The 20,907-nt window shown below is 42.9% G+C and overlaps 2 protein-coding genes across 2 annotated transcripts; both read left to right on the top strand.

Annotated features, from left to right (window-relative positions):
* Positions 1–4,821: 4,821 nt before the first annotated feature.
* T265_04927 (hypothetical protein) lies at positions 4,822–6,246 on the top strand (the record flags this gene model as incomplete). Its single annotated transcript, XM_009169795.1, has 1 exon — positions 4,822–6,246. The coding sequence occupies one exon, from the start codon at positions 4,822–4,824 to the stop codon at positions 6,244–6,246; it is 1,425 nt and encodes a 474-aa protein (XP_009168059.1).
* A 685-nt stretch (positions 6,247–6,931) lies between these two features.
* On the top strand, positions 6,932–19,407 carry T265_04926 (hypothetical protein; the record flags this gene model as incomplete). Its single annotated transcript, XM_009169794.1, has 2 exons — positions 6,932–6,995; positions 19,286–19,407. 2 exons carry the CDS (start codon positions 6,932–6,934, stop codon positions 19,405–19,407), a joined length of 186 nt encoding a protein of 61 aa, XP_009168058.1.
* Positions 19,408–20,907: the final 1,500 nt, after the last annotated feature.

Here is a 20,907-nt window from a genome sequence, read left to right as displayed (position 1 = left end):
TTTTGGCGCGTAAAGCACTCCATGAAGTTGTACTACCAGCTGAACTCCAAAAACCTTCCTGTAAAATGGTTAAACTGTCACCTTAGCTCACGGTCTCAGGGCTTCGCTCATGAATGTGCCCGGCTACCAAAAGGCGCTTGAATCAAACCCTGTGGCCTTAGCCTATCTCGCGTCTCATCAATAGACCATTCTAACTATAATCCTCTGTTGGAACTGTACTTCCCATTTTTTGTCCTTCTGTCCTGGTGACACATACATAAGGCGCCTAGTCGGAGATATCCGCCTGCGTAGATGTACTGGGACAGGAATTTTAAGTGTCATAGTTCCTAGCTTTGTTGGTGCATGCATTATTAGCTGCACACGACAAAAATTTCAGCACAAACGGGAGCAACTGACTCTTGAAATGTAGGTTGGAAAAAGTTGGAACACAGAAAACGCTGCCTAAGATGTACCGATCTAGTTGGTGACACACACGGATAGGTGAGTGACAATCCAGCTGCGTGAAAAAAGTCACGCGCACACAATCACCACGGCACCATGGCACTAACGCCACTTTGCGATTGCTGAAATTGCTAAAATCAATGAGAACCGGTCAGTCAGTATCGCCGGATTAGTATAGTCGACTTGTACGGAAACCTGAATTCATGTAACTTCGTGATTAATGTCGATCACCCAAAGGCTTAGTGTCGGAGATGGAGTTGAGAGGAAGATATGGTAGACGAAAAAAGGTAATTAAATCCACGTTCATCTTGATTTTCTGTCACTTTGGTCCAATCTAGAACACCCGTATATGCAACACATCTTTCAACGCAATCATTCGTCGATTTGAACACCAAGTTCAATTTGGTGGGCACTAAACTCGCATATCATTGTACACTTTGCTGAAAATATGCATAAGGCCATCAGAACCATTTCGTTGATTCAAACGATTGCTGTTCCTGAAGTGAACTTGAATATATGCAGCGTCCACGAATATAACTAACGAGGCTTGGGCAAACTAGCAGTATCCCAGCCCTCATGCTTCTCTCACGTGGCATGGCAGATAGGCACCGAAAGGGTGTTATAGCTGAACAGTTTTTTTATGGGGAGGGGTGGCGTATGAACCTTAACTAAAATGGGTGAATATAGGAAACATTTCGCGCACAGGGATAATAAGCAAAGGAGTAACAGTGCGTTCACTGCAACAGAAATTAAATTATAGCAAACTGTGATTACTAGTTTCTTGGCTTAATATTCTAAGATAGTGTCAAAAGAGAACCAGAGCTCTACTCCAAACTCTGGACTTCAATATAAAGCGGAAGTCACACAACCAGATAAGGTACAAAAATAATAAAAAAGGTATCCCGATTTACATTCAAGACTTTAGTGCGCTCAGCAGCCGTTTTGGGCTTTCTCGTGTTCAAACCACTCAAACTGGGGAAACCCATTTGGCTGAGAAGAGCATGAATTGAACGCAAAGTTAGCATAGCAAGGAGATGGGTTACCTGCTTGAAACACCGTCCCTCTATAAACACTGATACAAGACTACTCCAGAACATGTAAATGACCCTTTTCCACTAAGAAATTTGAAAATAATCAACGGTTTTCAGTAAGATATCTTGTTCATTGTTATCGCACTTTGACTGTGAGTTTATGTACTGACATTACCCAAAAAATGCTGAATAGCAATGGTCACGTAAAGACATTTTATTTATGTAAGCAATCGATGATAAAATTCACATGAGGTCAAAAGATTATGGATGACGGGGTAAAGTCGACGATCTCTGGCCAAGAACGTAACCATGAAATTCAGATTGACATGCATTAAGAGAACAGAGCGAGAAAATTCTGGTGTGATGGTAAATTGCAACATAAAATATAGGAATGGTAAACCGAATTTATCGGATTGCTGAAGAGTGGCATAAGCAGGTCAGAATGAGTCTGAGTTACCAGGATAACGTGAAATTAGCCAGTATTAGCTTCTGAGCGAATAGAAAGGCGATAAATCGGTTGATGCCAACAGCTTCTGCGAGTACAAGCGTACGCTTATGCTCGAAAATAAAAGTGAAGTTAAGAGCTGCAACGACATATGAAGGCAAGACCTTAAATTGTCCAAAATAATGCGTCTTTGCGCTATGAATTCGTTGAAGAGTAGAAAGGGGATTGGACGCTGAAATCCAAGCGTAAAACTTCCTCATACTTCGATATTATACTTATAAAAAGGCATTCTTTAAACACTGCAGTTTTCCGCACTGCCTGTAATGTGGTAATCTTTTGCATCTGGCTTAGTAGACTTTCTCACTGTTACAAAATCCAAAGAGAAGTTTTGCTGTACAAAAACTGAAAATGCTCGTAAGTTCAGGAAACCAATTTTTTGAGTAAAATGCACCAAGGATTTGATTTTTCTGGATCAAAGAGGTGAAGGGAGGGAAAACAAAAACGACTGGCTTTAGTCGGTAGGCAAACCACTCATATTAGGGTAGTCATAGCCAAATCTCAGTTGGGTTTTTACCGTGTTGGGTCAAGCAACATGTCCATTAATCTATATTAGGTATCCCGGGATCTAAATTATTCAATCATCCAGTCAGTAGAGTTGTTGCGGTGCCTAGTTTCTAGACCAGCTGCCATCGTTGGTAGTGTGAGGAGACTTGGGTTTTTCTGCGGGGATTTCGTCCTGTCAGTGAAGCCAATCTATCCTGAAAAGCCGAGAACCACTGTACACTTTACCCGGTGAGCGAAACTTCCATCTGAGAAGTCGTTGCTCGGGGAGTCAGTCAACACGTGTGTCCGCGTGATGCGGATCGTGTGATTGAAGGATGAGCGGCGCATTATCCTGTCCAAGTGCGAGTTAATCAGGCTGCTGATCAGCCACTCGTGGCCGAAAGGTTAAGTGTTCAAACTACTAACAAGAATGTTGCAGTTTCGAGACTCTCCGGAGTTTCGTGAGATGCGTACTGCTGAGGATTCCCAGTAAGGATGAAACAGTTGTACAGAGCTTCTCGATTTTTCAGCATAGAACGAAATCTTCACATAGCTGCCATCGTCTCGGGATGATTAAATCAACCACGGTCTCCCATTTTACGGTGACAGAACCTTTACAGCTGGAAACGACGTGTCTTCAGTATGTTTTATAGCTGCTAAAATGACTTGCTGATCGATCTTACTTAGACTCCTTTTTTCTATTGGGGAGATCCAGCATTAATCGCTGTCATAATTCGCTATTAAACTGAAAATGTTGTCAGTCCAGCTGTTGGGCTCAACCATAATGAGTACACGTGTACCGTTTCTGTGACCTGAATCTTAAGAGATGTAATGAAACACAAAATACCTGTGAGGTTTTTCGCGGGTTCACCAGTATCTTTGCTCGGCCATCATGCATGGGATCAAAGTCACCAAAACAGTCCATGTAAGGACCGAAATTCCTTGCGGAATCGAGCCAGACAGTTGTACTGAATCCATCGATGGTTTCATGGAAAATGATGAATGTCATAAACACATGGTCTTTCCAAGAGGAATCGAAGCTTAAAACAGTTTAATAGAGCTGCAAAATTAGTGTTGCTGTTCCCATGGCAGCGAATTACGTTTTGATTACGTAACGCTCATCCTTCCTAGAAGCCGCGTTCTAGGAGAATCCAAACAAATCCTTTCTTTGAAGAAATTGCGGAACTGGATCTCTATGAATAAACAAAAACTCAAACTAAGAAAAGCAAGAACATTGTCAAATATAAGGTTATCCATGCAAAGGCGACCACTGAAAAGACTGTTTTAGTATTAATCCCCAAGATTGGTTTTATTTTTCCTCAAGTTAGACGGACTGGCTTCATGAACAACAAACACCTTGATCGACTCGATGGTTTCTGAAAACTGCTTGACCGCACACGACTTTGTGCAACATAATTAGACGAATAATATCGAAAAACAAGATTAATCTCTCATTGGTTTGGGTATTTGGTTAAAAGTAAGCTGGCTTGTAAATGAGTGTATTTCACCTGGTTTAAATTAAATTGCCCCATTTATTTGTATTTATATTTCCACCGGCTTTGTTAATTTTCAATACCACCCTCTTGTTTACTAACCCTGAAATTCCTGAGTGCGGATAAGGACACATGCGTGCGTAATGTATCGAATGCATTTTCAGGAACCTTAGGATGGGCATCTTTGAGCAATAGACGCAAAAGAAGTAAAATCTGTAAAACTCGCATCTGTAGATTAGCTCTGTTGTTGTTGCTCTAGCTTACTTAACAATGTTAGCTGCAAAAATCACAAATCGATGGGCATTCCGGGTGTATGACGGGTTGAGTGAGGTCAACAACAAGGACAAAACTGTTTTCCACCTAAAGGCTGCTTCTTTATTTGTTTTTCCTGAGAACAGTGAACGCTCTATACATGTCAAGAAGGCGGGTACTTGAAGCATATTCCTTCCAAACGGATTTACGGTGTAAGCTTTAGTGTTTGTTTCACCTCAGGATGCCTTCAATACCGTCGTATATCACTACAACTTTTACAGGGGAGGATAGATATCTGTCCAAGATTATCTGTGTAAGACTGACAGAGTTTATCTAAGCAGCAGACCCGCAAGATAATCGCTTTTTTAGGTTGAGTGTTGTGTGTTTTGCACACGTAATGAAACAACATCAGACCTGTTAACTAAAATGCACGGTAGTCACGTCCATTCTGAAACATTCATTGGATATGCTTGTTGTTCACTATCAGGTTTACACGAAGCTATATAAACAAACCAGGCAAACACAAATAGGTTCATATATAAAACAAGTACAGCTTTGTCTGTTGTGATTTAACCGAAGCGCAGGTCAGACCAAACCATCTGTATACACTCGAACAATGGATTATCGACAGCTTGCTGATAAGCAAAACCTTCGCTTTGATTGCATCGAATTTGCACAGTGGTTAGACAGCAACGATCCTTTAGGCTGGTTGAGGGAGGAGTTTGATCATCCGACATTTGAATGCTTGGAAAAGATGACAACTATCAGTATTACACCGAAGGAGAAACGCTCAGGGAATACAGTAACCTATCTGTGTGGGAATTCACTTGGACTTCCACCGAAGAAGCTTGCAAGCGTGCTACAAGACACAATTCAGAACTGGAGTGGGCTTGGAGTGCATGCATACATGAACGGACCCTTACCAGCATCACTATGCGATATTACATTGACTGAAGATATTGCCAAGTATATCGTCGGAGCTGAAACTGATGAGGTTGCTGTCACAGCTAATTTGAGTGTGAACATGCATATACTACTAGCTACCTTTTATCGACCTGAGGGTACAAAATCCTGCATATTGATAGAAAAAGGGGCATTTCCATCAGACTACTATGTGATTGAATCACAAATCGCTTGGCATGGGTTAGATCCCAAGGATAATATCATTATGCTGGAGCCTCGTCCTGGAGAGTGGTGCCTTCGCACGGAAGATATTGTTCAAACGATCAAGGATAATTCACATCGAATTGCTCTCATATGGTTGCCCGGAGTACAGTTTATCACTGGACAATCCTTTGACATGGAACGCATAACTGAAGCTGGTCATAAATTCGCTCAGTGCTGTGTTGGCTGGGACTTGGCTCATTCTGTGGGGAATGTCGTTCTTGAACTTCACAAATGGAATGTGGATGTTGCCGTATGGTGCTCTTACAAGTATCTGAATGGTAGTCCAGGAGCTCTTGGAGGTCTGTTTGTGCACAGAAGACACCATCATCAGCCGGGGATAAATGGATCGAGAATCTCTAGACCTGGAATCATTCCTACAGGCCCACAACTTACTGGATGGTGGAGCCATCGCATTGAAACTCGATTTCAGATGACAGGAAACATGGAGCTAGCAACGGGAGCACAAGCTTATCGCATATCGAATCCTCCACTGTTACTTGCCGCTGCGCTTAAAACAAGCGTAGATCTATTCAAACAATGTGGAGGTGTCAGTGAGTTGAGGAAAAAATCAGTTCTCCTCACGGGTTATTTGGAATACCTTATCGAACACGGACAGTTTTCCCTCCCAAACAATCTGTTTGAAATTGTAACCCCAAAAGAGAAAGAAGCGCGCGGTGCCCAATTAACTTTGTTTGTGCAGAAAAATCTCCAGCAGCTGTACGAAGGACTGGCAAGTGAAGGGATCATCGTCGATACTCGACCTCCTAATTGCATTCGTATTGCTCCCGTACCTCTTTACAATCGTTTTATTGACGTATTCAACTTTGTCAGACTACTTCACTGTTTGGTTTCCAAGCTACCGATGAGTGATTAACGGAAGATATATATCTCTAGGTACTTGTATAGTTGTCGTTCACTCCAAGGTTTTCGTATTGTTTGCGCAATCAGTGACCCCAAATATCATGCTGAAGATAGCTTAGTGACTTCATTTGATGAACTAGAGATGCTAAGGAAAGTTGAAATATTGGATAAATACTCATGGATAACCGCGCGCCCCTACTTATTGCCCTAGGCACACGACGTTGTGTATGGTCGCAAATATATCCACTTTTGTAGGTGCCGCACACATTGTGCCCGTAAGTAACTTCGGCTAAGGTCACAATCAGCTGCAACCTTTCGGTTTGTCATCCTTGTACTGTGTTCTTACCTAATTCCTCTGTCATTACTCACCCCTTTTCGTTTACTTCACATTCCTCTTTTTTGAGAAATTCAGTCAAGTCTTCTCCAGCTTATATGGAATTTGTAATGTTAGCTTGCATGCCTAGACAACTGTAGCAATCTGGAAGAAGGCTACATTGGGCCAAATAGGTCAGTATAGGCTGCCTTCAACGACTGACGAACAGAAGCGATGACAGTAGTGGCATCACCATGTATCGTCCCATTTGAGTATACGGATATGCGCTGAGTGAGTGTTGCATCCAAAAGGCCAGACACCCCCAAACCTCACCTTGAAACTCTGGTCTCCTTAAGCTGACATAGTGTGATTGCCCTAAAGTGACATGAGACGATCATGTGGTCATCTGCGTGTTAATCAGTATTGCCGAAATGTGGATGTGCTAAATGGTAGGTCCGATTTTACCGGACGAAATGCGTCCGCTTTTGTGGTCAGGCGGTTTTCATTCTTAAGATAGTCTTCACAAAACATCCCAGCTAATTTGATAGAAAGAGACTGGACGTACAGCGAAATGATCGCCATGAAGAGGCGCGCTTCATAGCTTCATAGATTCATTACAGGAAAGATGATTATATTGGTAGTCAACAACGCATTATTGTCTCTTGAATGAGAAAAACTCCTAGGATCTGGTTAAAGTGGTCCGTCCTGACCGAATGAGGTTCTTGTTTTGGACGATCAAGAATTTTTCGTTTCTGTGATAGAAAAGATTGTTGGTTGTGCCGAAGTTATTTTTCAAGAAAATTCATTTATTGCGTTATGTACTTATTACAGTGGAGAAGATAAAAGGGGACGCTAGCTGAATCCAAGTTGTCTATCGTATTGCGAAATCACAATTTAAGCAACTTGTCCGAGTATCGAAATAATTCACTGTCATTTATTTAAAGCTGTTCCTTTTTCCATGGCTTTCAGCCAGCCGAACGAGCATTCAGCTTATGCAGAAATGTAAAATGTGCGCATTCATACTGGTTCTGCTATGACAGAAAGTTTAATACCTGCACCGACCTTGACAAAAGTGCACGGCTTACAACAAAAGATGTTACCTTCAACGGATATTCCATTCTGTCAGTCAAGCTAAGAAGCCGAGAAGCACGTGTGCATCTCACAGAAGTCAGGGGGATTACGTCCCCGCAAACCTCCGGTCAGTGGCTAAAAACTTATCCGTTTGACCTCGAGCATCTGATCAGCAGCTTACTGCTGGCAAATCCAAACGAAGATGATTTAGCTGTACAGTTCTGATCGACTTCCCAGCATAGACTGACTTCACTGACAGGATGAAGTCTCACTTAAAAACCACCCAATCTCTTCATATCACTACCAATGAAACTGTATCTATTGTGAGGACAAAATATGTTTGACAAAAGGTACGGAAATCTAGTCATTAGCTGATGACCTGACACAATGAAACAGGACCTGTCTGAAGCGGGATGTCTCACCATCTGAAAAAACTACCCTTGTTGGAGTGGTGGGGCCGAAATCACCATAATTTTACCACTGAGTGTTGGCACTCTCGGGGTTTTGGAGCTATCTCCCCTCAAACGGCAGCAAAAGTGGTACTTTTATGCATGGGGTACCTTTTAAGGTTTACCCATCCATAGGATCCAACGGTGGGTATACATGCAGCAAGATTTCATGCCGGGTTTTCAGGTGCCAACTCAATGCTATTTACATCAAATTACTGTGATTTGCTTGATAGTAGTTATTTTGGAGTTTACAGGCGTAATGCTAACTGAAAACCTCGTCACACTTCTAGTCAATTAGAAAAAATCTCTACGTATCTGGTAGATCATTGCTATTTCAGAAATTATCAACTGAAGCAGAGGTCAAGATACAAACGGGCCAGCTAAAAAAGAGATGGTATAAGGAAGCGGAATGTTACCCATGAATTTCATCCACGTAGAACGCGCAGAACAGATGTACAAATGTACAAAACACCAGGTGGTGAGCTTTGTAGGTAAGCGTAGCAGAACAATGATTCGTGAGCGAGTTTGTGTGCAGGAAGTTGATGTCTTATATAAAGAGGATGGACTGGGTGATGAGCATCCAACTGTTCCAACAGGAATAGCTGTGCCTGATATCCATAAACAAGGGATATCCACTAGTGAAAGGACAGAAAACCCAGTTGCCGGGACACAAATATTAACGATCCCATGGTGAATGAATGTGCCACTTCCAGTGTCTGACGGCATAAATGCCGTTTTCCGCGACTTTAATGAATTTGACCATAGTCATTTATCCGAGCTAGTTATTTTGGTTATTTAACTCTGCAACACCCTTTTGGTGCCTGCCTGTTGTGCCATCCGAAGGAAGTGGCAGAGCTGAGATACTGCCACACTGTCCAAATCTAGACAGGAGATGTCGAGATGCAGAGGTTGGCTTTGAACCACAGACATTTTGTTCAGTAAATTCACGATTCAACCGCTGGGCCATCTTGCTCTCTGAAATACTAGGTTAATTAAGAGTGAAAAATGAAGGGATGATGAGACAGTCGCTAGATCTTCTTTCATAAATGAAGGAAAATTTCACTTCTTCAGAATTTAGACGATCGATCGAGATAAACGTTCCTGAGCAGGTTACACGAAGTAAATGGACCTAGTCTGTAGCTTCATTTAAGTTTTGACTCCGCGGCCCATCAACATACCCATATTTTACATTGTATGAAAACACCGGGGATGGACGAGGCAGACTAAACCAAAGAATGAGGTAAATCAGAAATTTGGGCTGTTTGAATATACACCTGAGATGTTTGAGAAAGATTAGATGTATTGCTTAGTAGGCCTCTCGTTATTGAAGCCGAGACTTTGACCTGTGCAGTCCTATCTGCTGAGTAATATGCTAGACGGTTTAGAGGAAAACGATTATCCGTTTGATGGCCACTGTGAAGAACAGAATTTTCTTATCTAAATCCCGGGGACTCAAAAACCTTAACCCGAGAAACACGGGTCCCATATTTTAAAACGCCTTTCGGTGCAGTGGCTGGTTTCAGTACAAACGCCTTCTATTTTGCTGAAGCAACAGCGATGGTCATTATAGACTGTCCAACAAATCTAGGGTGTACATGATCACAACGGACAAGCCACAGTCAGTAGTATCGAATATGACTAAGGTTTTTCACGAAACAGATGTCTGTGTGACAGTGCACGAAAAATGCGTTCACTCGAGCAGACTCTCTCTTCATGTTTTACTTCCTGTATCCAGATAAACGCGCTTGGGAGTTTCAATTTTTAAACTGAATTTTGATGGCCACCATGTGGTGATACGATGAAGAGTGAGCATCCAAATCATATGAATGACCATAAGCAAGTCGATTTCAATGAAGACAATAACTTATCAATAGCCAACTTTATATTTTTTTCTGCTGTATCATGCCATTATGTCATCATAACTTTTCGCTTAATAGCTTATAAATAAATACTAGTCTTTGTCGTGACAGTGAAGAGCACTCACACTGATCTGTTAATCCTGAATCGAGTTCTTGTCATATTCTCAATCGATTATTTCTTGCCTCCGGACCATTACTGAGCAAGTATATTGGTGCACGAGTGAGTCACGAACCAATAAAGAATTCATCAGTTATAACATTACAACAGATAATTAAGAGATCATCAACTAGATGAAGCATTGTTTGTTGCTTCTCATATGAAAAAATGGATAATTAGCCCTGCCCAGTAGCAGTGATGGCGGTTTGACCATAGCTAGAGTGGTCAACTGACCTCTGGTTCCTACCACATACTAAGCAATCAAGATGTTATTGTGTAGAACACACCGGCAACTGGACCATTTAGTTCGTTGGAGTTGCATTTTACCGCCAACCAAAAATCCGTGCCCACTATTCTACACAGTTTGACTCTGCCGTTTCACTTATCGATTGGATTGTGCATTCCCATATCTCAAGAACAAAACGAACAGTCAGTCACCAATGGGTATTTGTTAGACGAACGGCATAAACTTGAGCATCATTCACTTACACTAGCCTTATTTATTTCGCCCTCGTGTGGGTTCACTATAAAGTGAAATAGCAGTGCGTCACATCAACAAAAGAATGGATCTATTCAATTGTTCATCTCGCAACATTTTTTGTCGTTATCTGATCACTGAATATGTACAAGCCTATTCAGAAACGAAATCGCGACGTCTGAATGTCACGTCGTTCATCGACCTGAAATATTCATTTTGTCAAACTCAGGGATAAGAAAAAACCCATTGAGTATAAAAACTGTTATTGCGAGCTGAAGGATACTCAAGAGCCACTGATAGCCTTATGAGCCAGAACTGTTCCATGGTATGGAGAGTTAGCAAGTCTCACAAAGAACAAATTGACCTTTTTTGATAAGATTTGGGAACAACTGGTGTTCACAAACAACATGTGAATTTCTCAGGCTTTCTCATGAAGCCAGATCACTGGGTTGAATGTAGTCAACAAGTAATCAAGAACTATTAACGGTTGTGAAATTTCCAGAAAAAAAATCAGACCTCATTTGCTGTAAAGAAGTAATTTGAAGCACCCAATTAACTGCGCACTGACGTCGTCTCCTCGAGTGGGGACAAAAATTTTGCAAGCCGATTGCCAAGGTTAGCAAACAGGTCAACGACCACCTGATCAACCATCGGTAAACGCTCATTTCGTCTGGTTATTCAGCGATGAAGTGCGGGTGGTTAAAGAACAAATATTTACAAAACCGTCATTAACTAATCGATGTAACAATAAAACATCATTTATGAGTGACCATTATTCCTGAGCAAAATATTCCTTTCTGTCTATAAAATCCCCAAACCACCATCGTTGCACACCAGTCAGTTTGTGTTAAATCAACCATCAAGTTTAGTTTTCATATGGTCAAATATCCATTGAATATTCGCCATAATTTTGCTTCATCGAAGGGTATCCACTCTCCACTCGCAGGATGTATCTAAACCTGGTCCGTTCTCCTCCACCAAAGAAACTGTGCACTCACTCCTCACATATCCTGACTTGACTTATAGAATTCCCTTACGAATAATTAGACTTCAACAGGCTGAACTAATTATAGCAATCTTTCCCGTGTATTTACCGAACACTGTTGTTGTTATGGGTCGGAAAACAAATCCCTAGATGTCCCTTAAAATTCCCCGGGAACCCTCGGTCTTCTAAAACATAACGCCTGTTGAAAACCATGATTAAACCCAAAAGACCCTGAACTACTACTTTTCCGCCATAAGTGGTGTGAAAGCACTACCGCTTTATCTTCGAAAACGCAATATCCCTTTTGGCTGCTGCCCTTAGCAGCTTGTAGCCGGATCTGCTAAGAATACATTTGAAGATAGGTTAATTCTCCCGGATTTTACTTTTTATGGTGATATAAAACGGCTCATTGGCGTATGCAAGAATAGCTGTTATATTTGACTGATATATAACCCATCATCCTGCTAATACTATCCCTTTCCATGTATTCACAACCGAGGATTCCGAGGAACTCATTAAATCAATTTTTCGTTGCTCCATCTTAGACAAACAGTTTTTTTCACGTCGAGTTCTACCGCTGACGTCAGCGACTGCTATTTGTGTTTGCTCTATCGCTGGGGAGGAGTATTTAGAAGTATTGTACCGTACGCAGGAGCTGACAATAATCAAGCATGACTGACCCACCACCGCCTGTCGGCTCTCACTACTTGTATTGTCCGTAGCGAGTGTCTATGGAAATTTTGCTCACAGAACAATCACAGAACATTAATCCTTTCTAAAACCCCCGATGTACCAGAAGAGGAACTAGTTCATAGACAGTGTTAGGAGCGACATTAAAGATGGCTCATATTTCATAACATAGTGGTGGCGAAAGCACTCACCATAACCTGTTGTCAAAAGGCCGGTGGAAAAATTCACCGGAATTCGGACTTGTGCCCCGAGAATCCTAGATAAGTTAACAGGCTGTATTATCTACTGGTCGTTCATCAGGTGGCTGCTGATCTGTTTGCCGAGCTTGGCAATTGGCTTGCAAACGCTTCGTCACCATACGAGGAGATATCATCAGTGCGCACTGATGATTTTCTTCACAGCTCACGTTCCTTCCTCACCCTCCCAAATGACTTTTACACCCGACTCCAACAGTGACACCACTGAATCTGTTAAGTTTTACTGTACACCGTGTTTTTGAGGTACGAGGCAACATTTGTCATTACTGTGAATATCTGCAACTCATCGGCCTCTTGTATGTTTTCCCCACCCGGAAATCTTGCATCTAGTCAAATCTGCCCCACTGTTGTTGACTTCACTGTAAAAAGGGGTAGGTTGGTCGGCGTTTACCCGTCGCACACGATCCCCAGCGGTGGAAACCGCCTTCGCTGATGTTTCAGTGAATGCAAACATTACACAGTTTGAAATGAGACCCGACTTTTTAGGCGACATCCAACCTCCGTCATGCGTCATGTCTCGGCCCGATTCCGAAAAACCACGAGAGCTCATCCAAGTCGTCCAGGCTTTCCCTTTTATCAGAACAAGCGTTTCATTAGTTTTTCGGATGTGGACAGCCTAGTGGTTGGGGTAGAACTTACTAACCTAAGTGTCCATGGATTCGACCGAAAGTCTGCATATCACTACTTCCGTGGCCGCATGGTCCGCTTTACTGTATCTCAGTCCTTGTGCTTCCTTTGGGTAACGAGCAGTAAGGCGTCCAAATTATGTACCAGTGAGTGTTTCCTCAAAAGGAACTACGCACCAGGAATGTAAGGTGTGCGAAATACACTTTTTTTCCAACCTGTGCAGAGGCAGCTTTGGCGAGGGACTTCCGGCTACTCCAGACCTCGACCGGACCAGCGCAAGTAACCTTAAAAAATTTCGGCCACAAACTCCAACACTCATTTAACGTCCAAGGTTCAAGCCTCTCCGGGCTGTATAAAATATCTCGGACACTTTTCTTATGAGAACAAAGGGCCGATTATAGCAAACCAAAAAAGAATGTCTCGGTTGTAATTAAGCAGAGGCTTACTACAGGAAAATAGTGGTACACCTCTGGAGAAGGCTGCTTGGCATATCCTATACTCCGTTCTCTAGGCTACGATCGTGCCACATTGAGACCGCTCCACCATTCACACATTTAGGTAAATAAAACTCCTTGAACATTTCTTTGATCTATTTTTCTCGTATGTTTGACATTTTAACTGTTCTAGACTCGCCCAACACTCGGCCTTAGTTTCGCACTGCTGTCTAAACGTATAAAATTAGATGACCATCCATCTCCTTACTCTCTGTTGTCCGCCATATCTTTCGACTTACAACTTACCTTCCTCTCAAGATTCGTCCCTTAATTTCTGAGTTAGCATTACTGAACTGTTATTATAGCTACCAAAGATAACATTTTACGCCCGTTATATGCTTTGGTGCACAACCCTTGTGGTACGCCCATCTACCTAATGATTGTCAGCTAGTCACCAGTCAACGTGAACCAGCTGCGAAGACTCCCTCGCTAGCACAAGGATTACGGGCCCGGTTTCTTACACCTGTGTCCTTCTTCCCAGTCCCATTGCTGATCAAATAATTAAATATAACATGGGCCGAACGCCACCTCGTTATTGTGGAACCATCGTATCCGCATGCGTACATATGTTTGTGTTCACAGTTGTTCGCTCAGACCTCCGGGCGCTATGTAAAAATATCCATAACTAAATCATTGTAAAGCTTAAGCTCCATATCGCTGCCAGGGCAGCTGTAACTCATGGCCTCCTGCTGTTTTGGAAAACGGCCTGCTCGGTTGACACAGTGCTCCCCATCAACAATGATTTCCCCTATTTTGGTTACTCATCTACACTTGGCTCCTTTATTACTAGTTCTAGTAACGAGCCACGATCCACTCGCGATCGACTCAGGAACTTTCCCCCTGCGTATTAGTCTTGGTTTGCAACAATCCCTAGGTCAATATTAAAAAGCAGAAAAACCTCAAACGGTCAATGCATAAAATAAAACAAAATATTCAGATGATGATATTGCACCTGATCTGATATACCGAATACAAACAACCACAACAGTTCGTAGGGACTGAGTACAATAATAATAATGTCTATTCCCAACTTGTGGGTCGGGCATGATCATAATGGTACAGTGAGAATAAAAGCATGACTGGCGGAGATTGTGGGTATAGGGGGCTTTGAGAAAAGGGACAGCGTCATAGGTGGGCATTATCCGATGTAGACATGGTCACCACGAGACCAGCACGGGTAGGAAGCACAGAGAATATCGAGCAGGGCCCATTGGCCGGACGATTCTCTTAGCTGCTAAACATTCGCGAGCGGAATAAAACATTTTACGTCAAAATGTTGCATTTTGTGGCGTATGTATTCAAGCCGAAAACCATCCTAACCTACGTTCATATTTCTGAAGCTCACCGAGTTCTGTTGTCCACTGAATCAATCATACCCCTGGCGAAAAAGTCTGGTGGAAGACTTTCCTAGCGTGGCTGATCCCCGGGATGCCTAGATGGGGCTCAAAAGATTGGACTCGTACTATGAACCAAATTGCCTGTCGCTTTTAGTGTAACAGGGACACGTCGTAGGTTTTGAAAATTCAACTCTATTGTGCGAATACTGAGCACTTATCGAGCAAGATAAGATCATCAGGATTTGAAAGTGGCAGGTAAAGACAAAACGAGGGAGGACAAATCAAGAGGCTCCCTGCATGACATATGACAAGAAAAGTGTAAACTGCGGAAAACGAGGAACCAGAACATCAGACCTGCTGGAGTAGCAGAGTTGGCGTCATCCAGCCGGTCAAATTGTACTAAAACTTGAAACCACCGCTTCGGCCTCATGGTCTTGGTTCTTTGTGCCAGGGTCACAAAAATCGTACGCGGGGATGATGAAGTGAAGTGATTAGCAAAGCGGTTAAATGGTAACAGTGAAACTGTAGGGACTCATTGGTGTCGTTGTGGAGTTGGGCATGATAGTTCCTCGGAAGATTGAGATGATGACAACATAAGTTCAGCTGTATGGATAGTTATTGAACAGCGGGAAGCACGGACACAAATAAAGGATTAAATTCGAACTGAAAGTTTAGCAGTTTGGAATGAATACGTCACGGAAGCAGCTGGGGTCAGGTGGGGAGCTTGTTCGTACTTGCAATTGATGGAACGAGTGGGTGGGAGAGTACGGTCGAGAGTAAGAGTGGAATTGTTGTGGGTGTGCTAACAAGCTGCGTGGGGCGGTGCCTTGCCATAACTGACCTGACACACTTAGGTTTTCGGATAACTTCGTAACGGACGTCACATTTAGGGTCATTGGATGGGATGTGGCAACCAATTCCCATAATTATTCCCCGTAAATCGAAGATTTAAAAACTCCTTGTTTTAATGAATAACTTTTTTAAACTTTTACCGATTTTGATCGGACATTGTGTTTTGTGGTTACCCGCCGTCGATATCTGCTTCCTTCCGACGATATCTGTTTTTTTGGCAAAGAAAACTGCAATTATATCTTCAGGCTGTTGGTTGTACAAGCCTATCGTGTAATTCTTTGGGTATGTGCAAAGGATAGTCTGTTGAAGTTTGTCATATACATGCAGATTTAACTTTGCAATAGCACCATGCTACCAGAACTCAGATTTCTTGGTCCTTTTTCGTGAATTAGCACGCGTCACTCATGCTCGAAAAGCAGACTTCCGCAACAGGTGTTGCGCTATATCTTAAGTTCTAGGCGTGGGGAAGTAGGCTCTTTAGCACGGGAAATCACATTAAGAGGCACCTACAAGTGCTTTGAAATGGAATCTGGATGCAGTTAAACGACCGATAAATAGAGGTTATTCCATGCACCGACTGCCGAAAATGCAAACAATTGTTCCCTAGTAAATGTGTTCGATCTGCGTTGTAAAGCCTCTTCACCATGCCCCAGCGTGTGCTAGTTGTGTCAACAGTGTCGACAGGGCATAAGTTAATATTGGAGCTACTCGGAAGCTACGATGCTTCAGAGCAAGGAAGTCAAGTGCCACAAGACACGCTTCATAGTTAGTGAGAATGGAGCCAGCAACCATTTCCACTGGCCACCCACATTGAGGTTAACCATTTACCTAAGCCCTGAATAGACATCTTAAGTGGCATAATCAAAAGCGGTTTGACCCAGGCTCCACTGATTATCTGGAATTCCATGCAAGTAATGCGCAAAAAGGTGAACCGGATGGTCCGCAGAAAGGTAAATGCCTTTTAAGTCCTATTTTATTAATGAAGTGAGAACTTTTTGGAAGAGGGTCAGAGATCTAAATCCCATTTGCCATCCATCCTGGTAATGTCTTCTGATCCATTCACCATGGATTCGTCGGTTTCGTTCGAGTTTGTTGCCTATGCAAACATGACCAAGTTAGCCCACTGAACTTGTGCCAAAAATTCGAAGTAATAACCCTCTTATTATTCAGTTTGCTCGTTCTGTCCATTGACCGGCTTGATACTCCAATGTCGACCATCCGCTTCTGTGTAATATCAAAAACATACTCAACTGAGTGGGTTCGGTCGGTGACTGTTCACATTCATCAGAGCCGCTGAGTTCACCCGTCTTTGCTTTAACCTACATCTGCATGTTTAAAAACCTCTTCTTCTTCACTAGGTCTAGGTGGTCTGATTTGACAGCGTGGCTCTGGCCATCAACTAAAAAACACATTATCTGGTTGTTTCAATGGTTGCCAGCTTTAGTTCAAAACTGTCAGGATGTTTTTGCAACACACCCATTTTACTCTTTCCATCAACCCAGTGATCAGCAATCCCTAGGCCCCAACCTCCCGCCATACACTTATACCACCTCCGTTGCAACCACCCCCACGTCCGTGGCATTTAACTTCGTGATATTTGTGACGAATGCCTCTTTGTTTTGAATCTTGCCTAAGTTGTATGACCGCTTTACTTCCGTTCAATGCTGGGTGCCCGCAACGGACGTCTGTTAGGCCTCTGTTCTGCTTGCGCTATTGTGAACATGCCTCAAGTATGCCGTTCATCATTCGGGAGCAAACCATACCGTCATATTTGTGATCCTGTCAGTGAAGATCCAGTCCAGGGGTATGAAGATATCCGCCCATGTTCATGAGAAGAACTCAAACCGCTTGTCACGACGAAGGCACCAGTAAAACCAGGGTGATCCTTGCATGGTGCCTCCGGGGTGTGGTTCATGCGATTTTCAGCACTCGCACAGTGGAACTAATTCCTCAAAAGCCACGACGTCTTCAGGGTTGTCAATGCATTGTGGAGAATATCTATGTATAATGAACTATTCTGCGAATCATCTGCATGGGTGATTTGTTTAAGTGAGCGAATCTTTAGGGTTATCATTGTCACCAAATGCGGAAAAGTTGTCTAATGTGACCAGATATCGCGAGTTGCATTGAAGAGTGAATCGCTTATAAGGAGCGAACTTTGCATATAGTTCTGCGGCTGAAATAATTTATTGGGCTCTGTAGAAACAAAGTGGCTTAGGTGAATGTAAAATGTATGTAAAATAATTTTTGCTAATTGATTCTGGCTGACTGGTCTAATAAAGAAATACGTGTCCAGATACCTCGGTAGTTGCTAGCCCGGGTTAAAATCTCGGGAGCCGTACTCATCATTGTTGGATAAATCGTGCCAGGTCGGAAGAAAGCAAAGCCTGTGGATGTTGATGACGTATGCAATTTTGTCGTCAAACGGCATGGTGCTCCATTTTAGGCTGCACAATATACCAGAACGACCGTGTGGCCGATCGTAGCAAACAGCTTAAGAAAACTGGGCAAAACAGACGACTAACATTCGAATAAGATTCCATGTTGCAACTTCATATATATTTAAAATTGCCTCCAATCTTGATTGACCGCCTTCCCGGTTAACAATTCAAATGGACCGCCCTTTTTGGACTGGTGGAATTGAACTCTATTTCAGTTTTACAAGATATCTGTATTTTCCGTTTTCCTTACCGCGCAAACCGTTTTTACCGCTTTCATTATACTATTTTTGTACCAAAACCTTGGGCAGCTACATATTGTTTTGATCCATGAGTTTGAGACGTGGTTTCGGTCACGCGTTGACTGTTGGTCCATATCGGCTTTGCTCGCCTCTTGGAGTACCTCACCGTTTGTCAAAAAACCTTGAGGTTTGTAATTTTGTATTCCGTGTAACTACTTTCATTTTTATAGTACAGCACATTTGCGTAGCCATTCGTTCGGAGTTTTGCCGGTTTGGTTGCTAACCTTGGTGCTCGTTGCTCAAGAATTCGAAACGGTCGTTACAATCCACAATGTCTAATCAGTTGGCCAAAAGTGTCTATCAACATCTACCGGGTAAAGTTAATGGTCCATATTGAGCGGCACGATAAGTTGAGTTTTGTTGGCCGTCTTCATTATTACATAATTCTTGCTGGGAAGCGTATGATCTCCTCGGTGCGAGCGCTAAATGAGCTATTGACGCCCTGAGAGGAAGATATATGTCAGGTTATTGAAACATCGCTATGAGAAAGTCGGCTAACAAACTTGGTGGGATGCTTACCCTAAAAAAAGCACTTCAGTCTCGTATATGCTTGCTTGCAACGCCATCCTCGATGGCGTGATTGCAGCTTGTGCTCATTGATTACAGCCCTCAGGAAATATAAGGGTTACGAGACTTGCATGAAGTCTCATTAACAGACGAACAGACAGGAGATAATGGGTATTGTACTCGCCACATGAAATTACCATCATCTCATTCCTCTAGTTTGCTCTCTATATCGTTAGTACCAGTATTTAAAGGAACGGCTGTCGATTGGTTTCTCTCCAGTGCAGAGAATGAGGACGCAGACAGACTTCTGGGACCCAATGTGCGGGGCTCTGCGCTTCGGTCCAGACAAACATTATAAGACGCTCTCTTTGCGGATCGGCCAGAAAGCACGCCTTTGCATTTCATGGACTGGCCGGGATCTAAGAACAAAAATAAGTTATTCGTCTGCGGGTGCAACTATGGCAGAAACCCGAAGGGACATGGTTCAGTATTGCAACAGTCGACGTAATATTATAGACTGACCACTGCACACCATCGATCACTTATACTAGTCATCATTTCAAATCAGAAAAACCCTAATCTGTGTCCCTATATCCACAGTGGGATTGAAGTGCCGTATCCTCAACCACAGAGGACAAACAATCAGCTGCAGACGTATAGGTTTGGCGCAGCAGAGTTTGTCCCTGAAGGTTCAGTTGTTTACACAGGCCGTTGAAATCTGCCGGTGGCTACTCTGGAACAATTGCAAGCGGTACAATTTGTTCCGGTTGGTTATAATCCGACAGCTGCTGCTGGTAGAGGGCGAATTAACCCTAAAAACTCCATGGAGTATGTTTCTCACTGCTTTGAGCCGGCCAGTCTCTAAATACGGAAAACAAAAGAGTGCAGAGGAGTCATATCACCCGGTGGAAGGAGTGTGTGCATTCCCCAGCACCTGGGTGTCTCCATTTTGAACCACATGTTATTTGACGTAGATTAATCTAACACTGATTGTTTCGACACAACGGTGGTGCAGCCTCGGAAGCAGCGGCCCCAAGTACCTCACAACGATGAAACATGCATACGTATTCATCCGATAGTGAACGTTCAGAAAGTGGCCGTCGTTGACCAAGATTTCCCTTAAGTCACACTACTATGACGTGTGCATCTCAAGTTCCCGTGCTAGTCACTCGGCGCGCCAGAACATCTCTATAGCATGCTCCAGTGTGTCTGAGTGCTGCGCCAAGCTTCTCAGCATGAGCCGTGAACATTCTGCAGGCGGTTGTTGGTCACTTTACTAAAACCAATCGTCCCGGTTTGCACGTGTACAGTCCATCTGCGGATGCTGCACAATCAGTGAGGCGTGGAGTAAGAGACATCTCGTGGATCGATGTGGCGAAGTATTTGCAGATATTGTCACAATTTGTGCGCTCGTTCATGTTAAACAAAAAACCTAATGAACGGCATTGTCCAGGCGAGCCGTACGGTGGAATATGCGCTTGCTGTTCGCAGAGTGTGGCTGCAAACAAAAATGTTATATGGTACATTTATGCTTCCTGAATGATTTTCTCATGGAAAAGTAGCACAATATGACGTCGTAGCCAAATATTGCACTCACCGCCCACATTTGCACCGTCAACTTTTTCATGGCAAGCCTTTATTCGATACTGCTCGCTTATCACTTCCTTATATGAGCCGAAAATTTATGCATGGGAGCAAACTGTTTGCTTTCCAGGAAAGCACAGATAACCGAACGCCCAGTAGAAATGCCATATATGATCAGGTTCAGAGCTTATATGTAGAAGATGGGTGTTGGTTGCTTTAAGAACACTCAAAACTGTTTGTCGGGTGCATTTTGTTGATAATAATAATAATAATG

Source organism: Opisthorchis viverrini, assembly GCF_000715545.1.
Source record: "Opisthorchis viverrini unplaced genomic scaffold opera_v5_90, whole genome shotgun sequence".
In the NCBI taxonomy this organism is placed as follows: domain Eukaryota; kingdom Metazoa; phylum Platyhelminthes; class Trematoda; order Opisthorchiida; family Opisthorchiidae; genus Opisthorchis; species Opisthorchis viverrini.
This window is presented reverse-complemented; position numbering and strand designations above follow the sequence as displayed.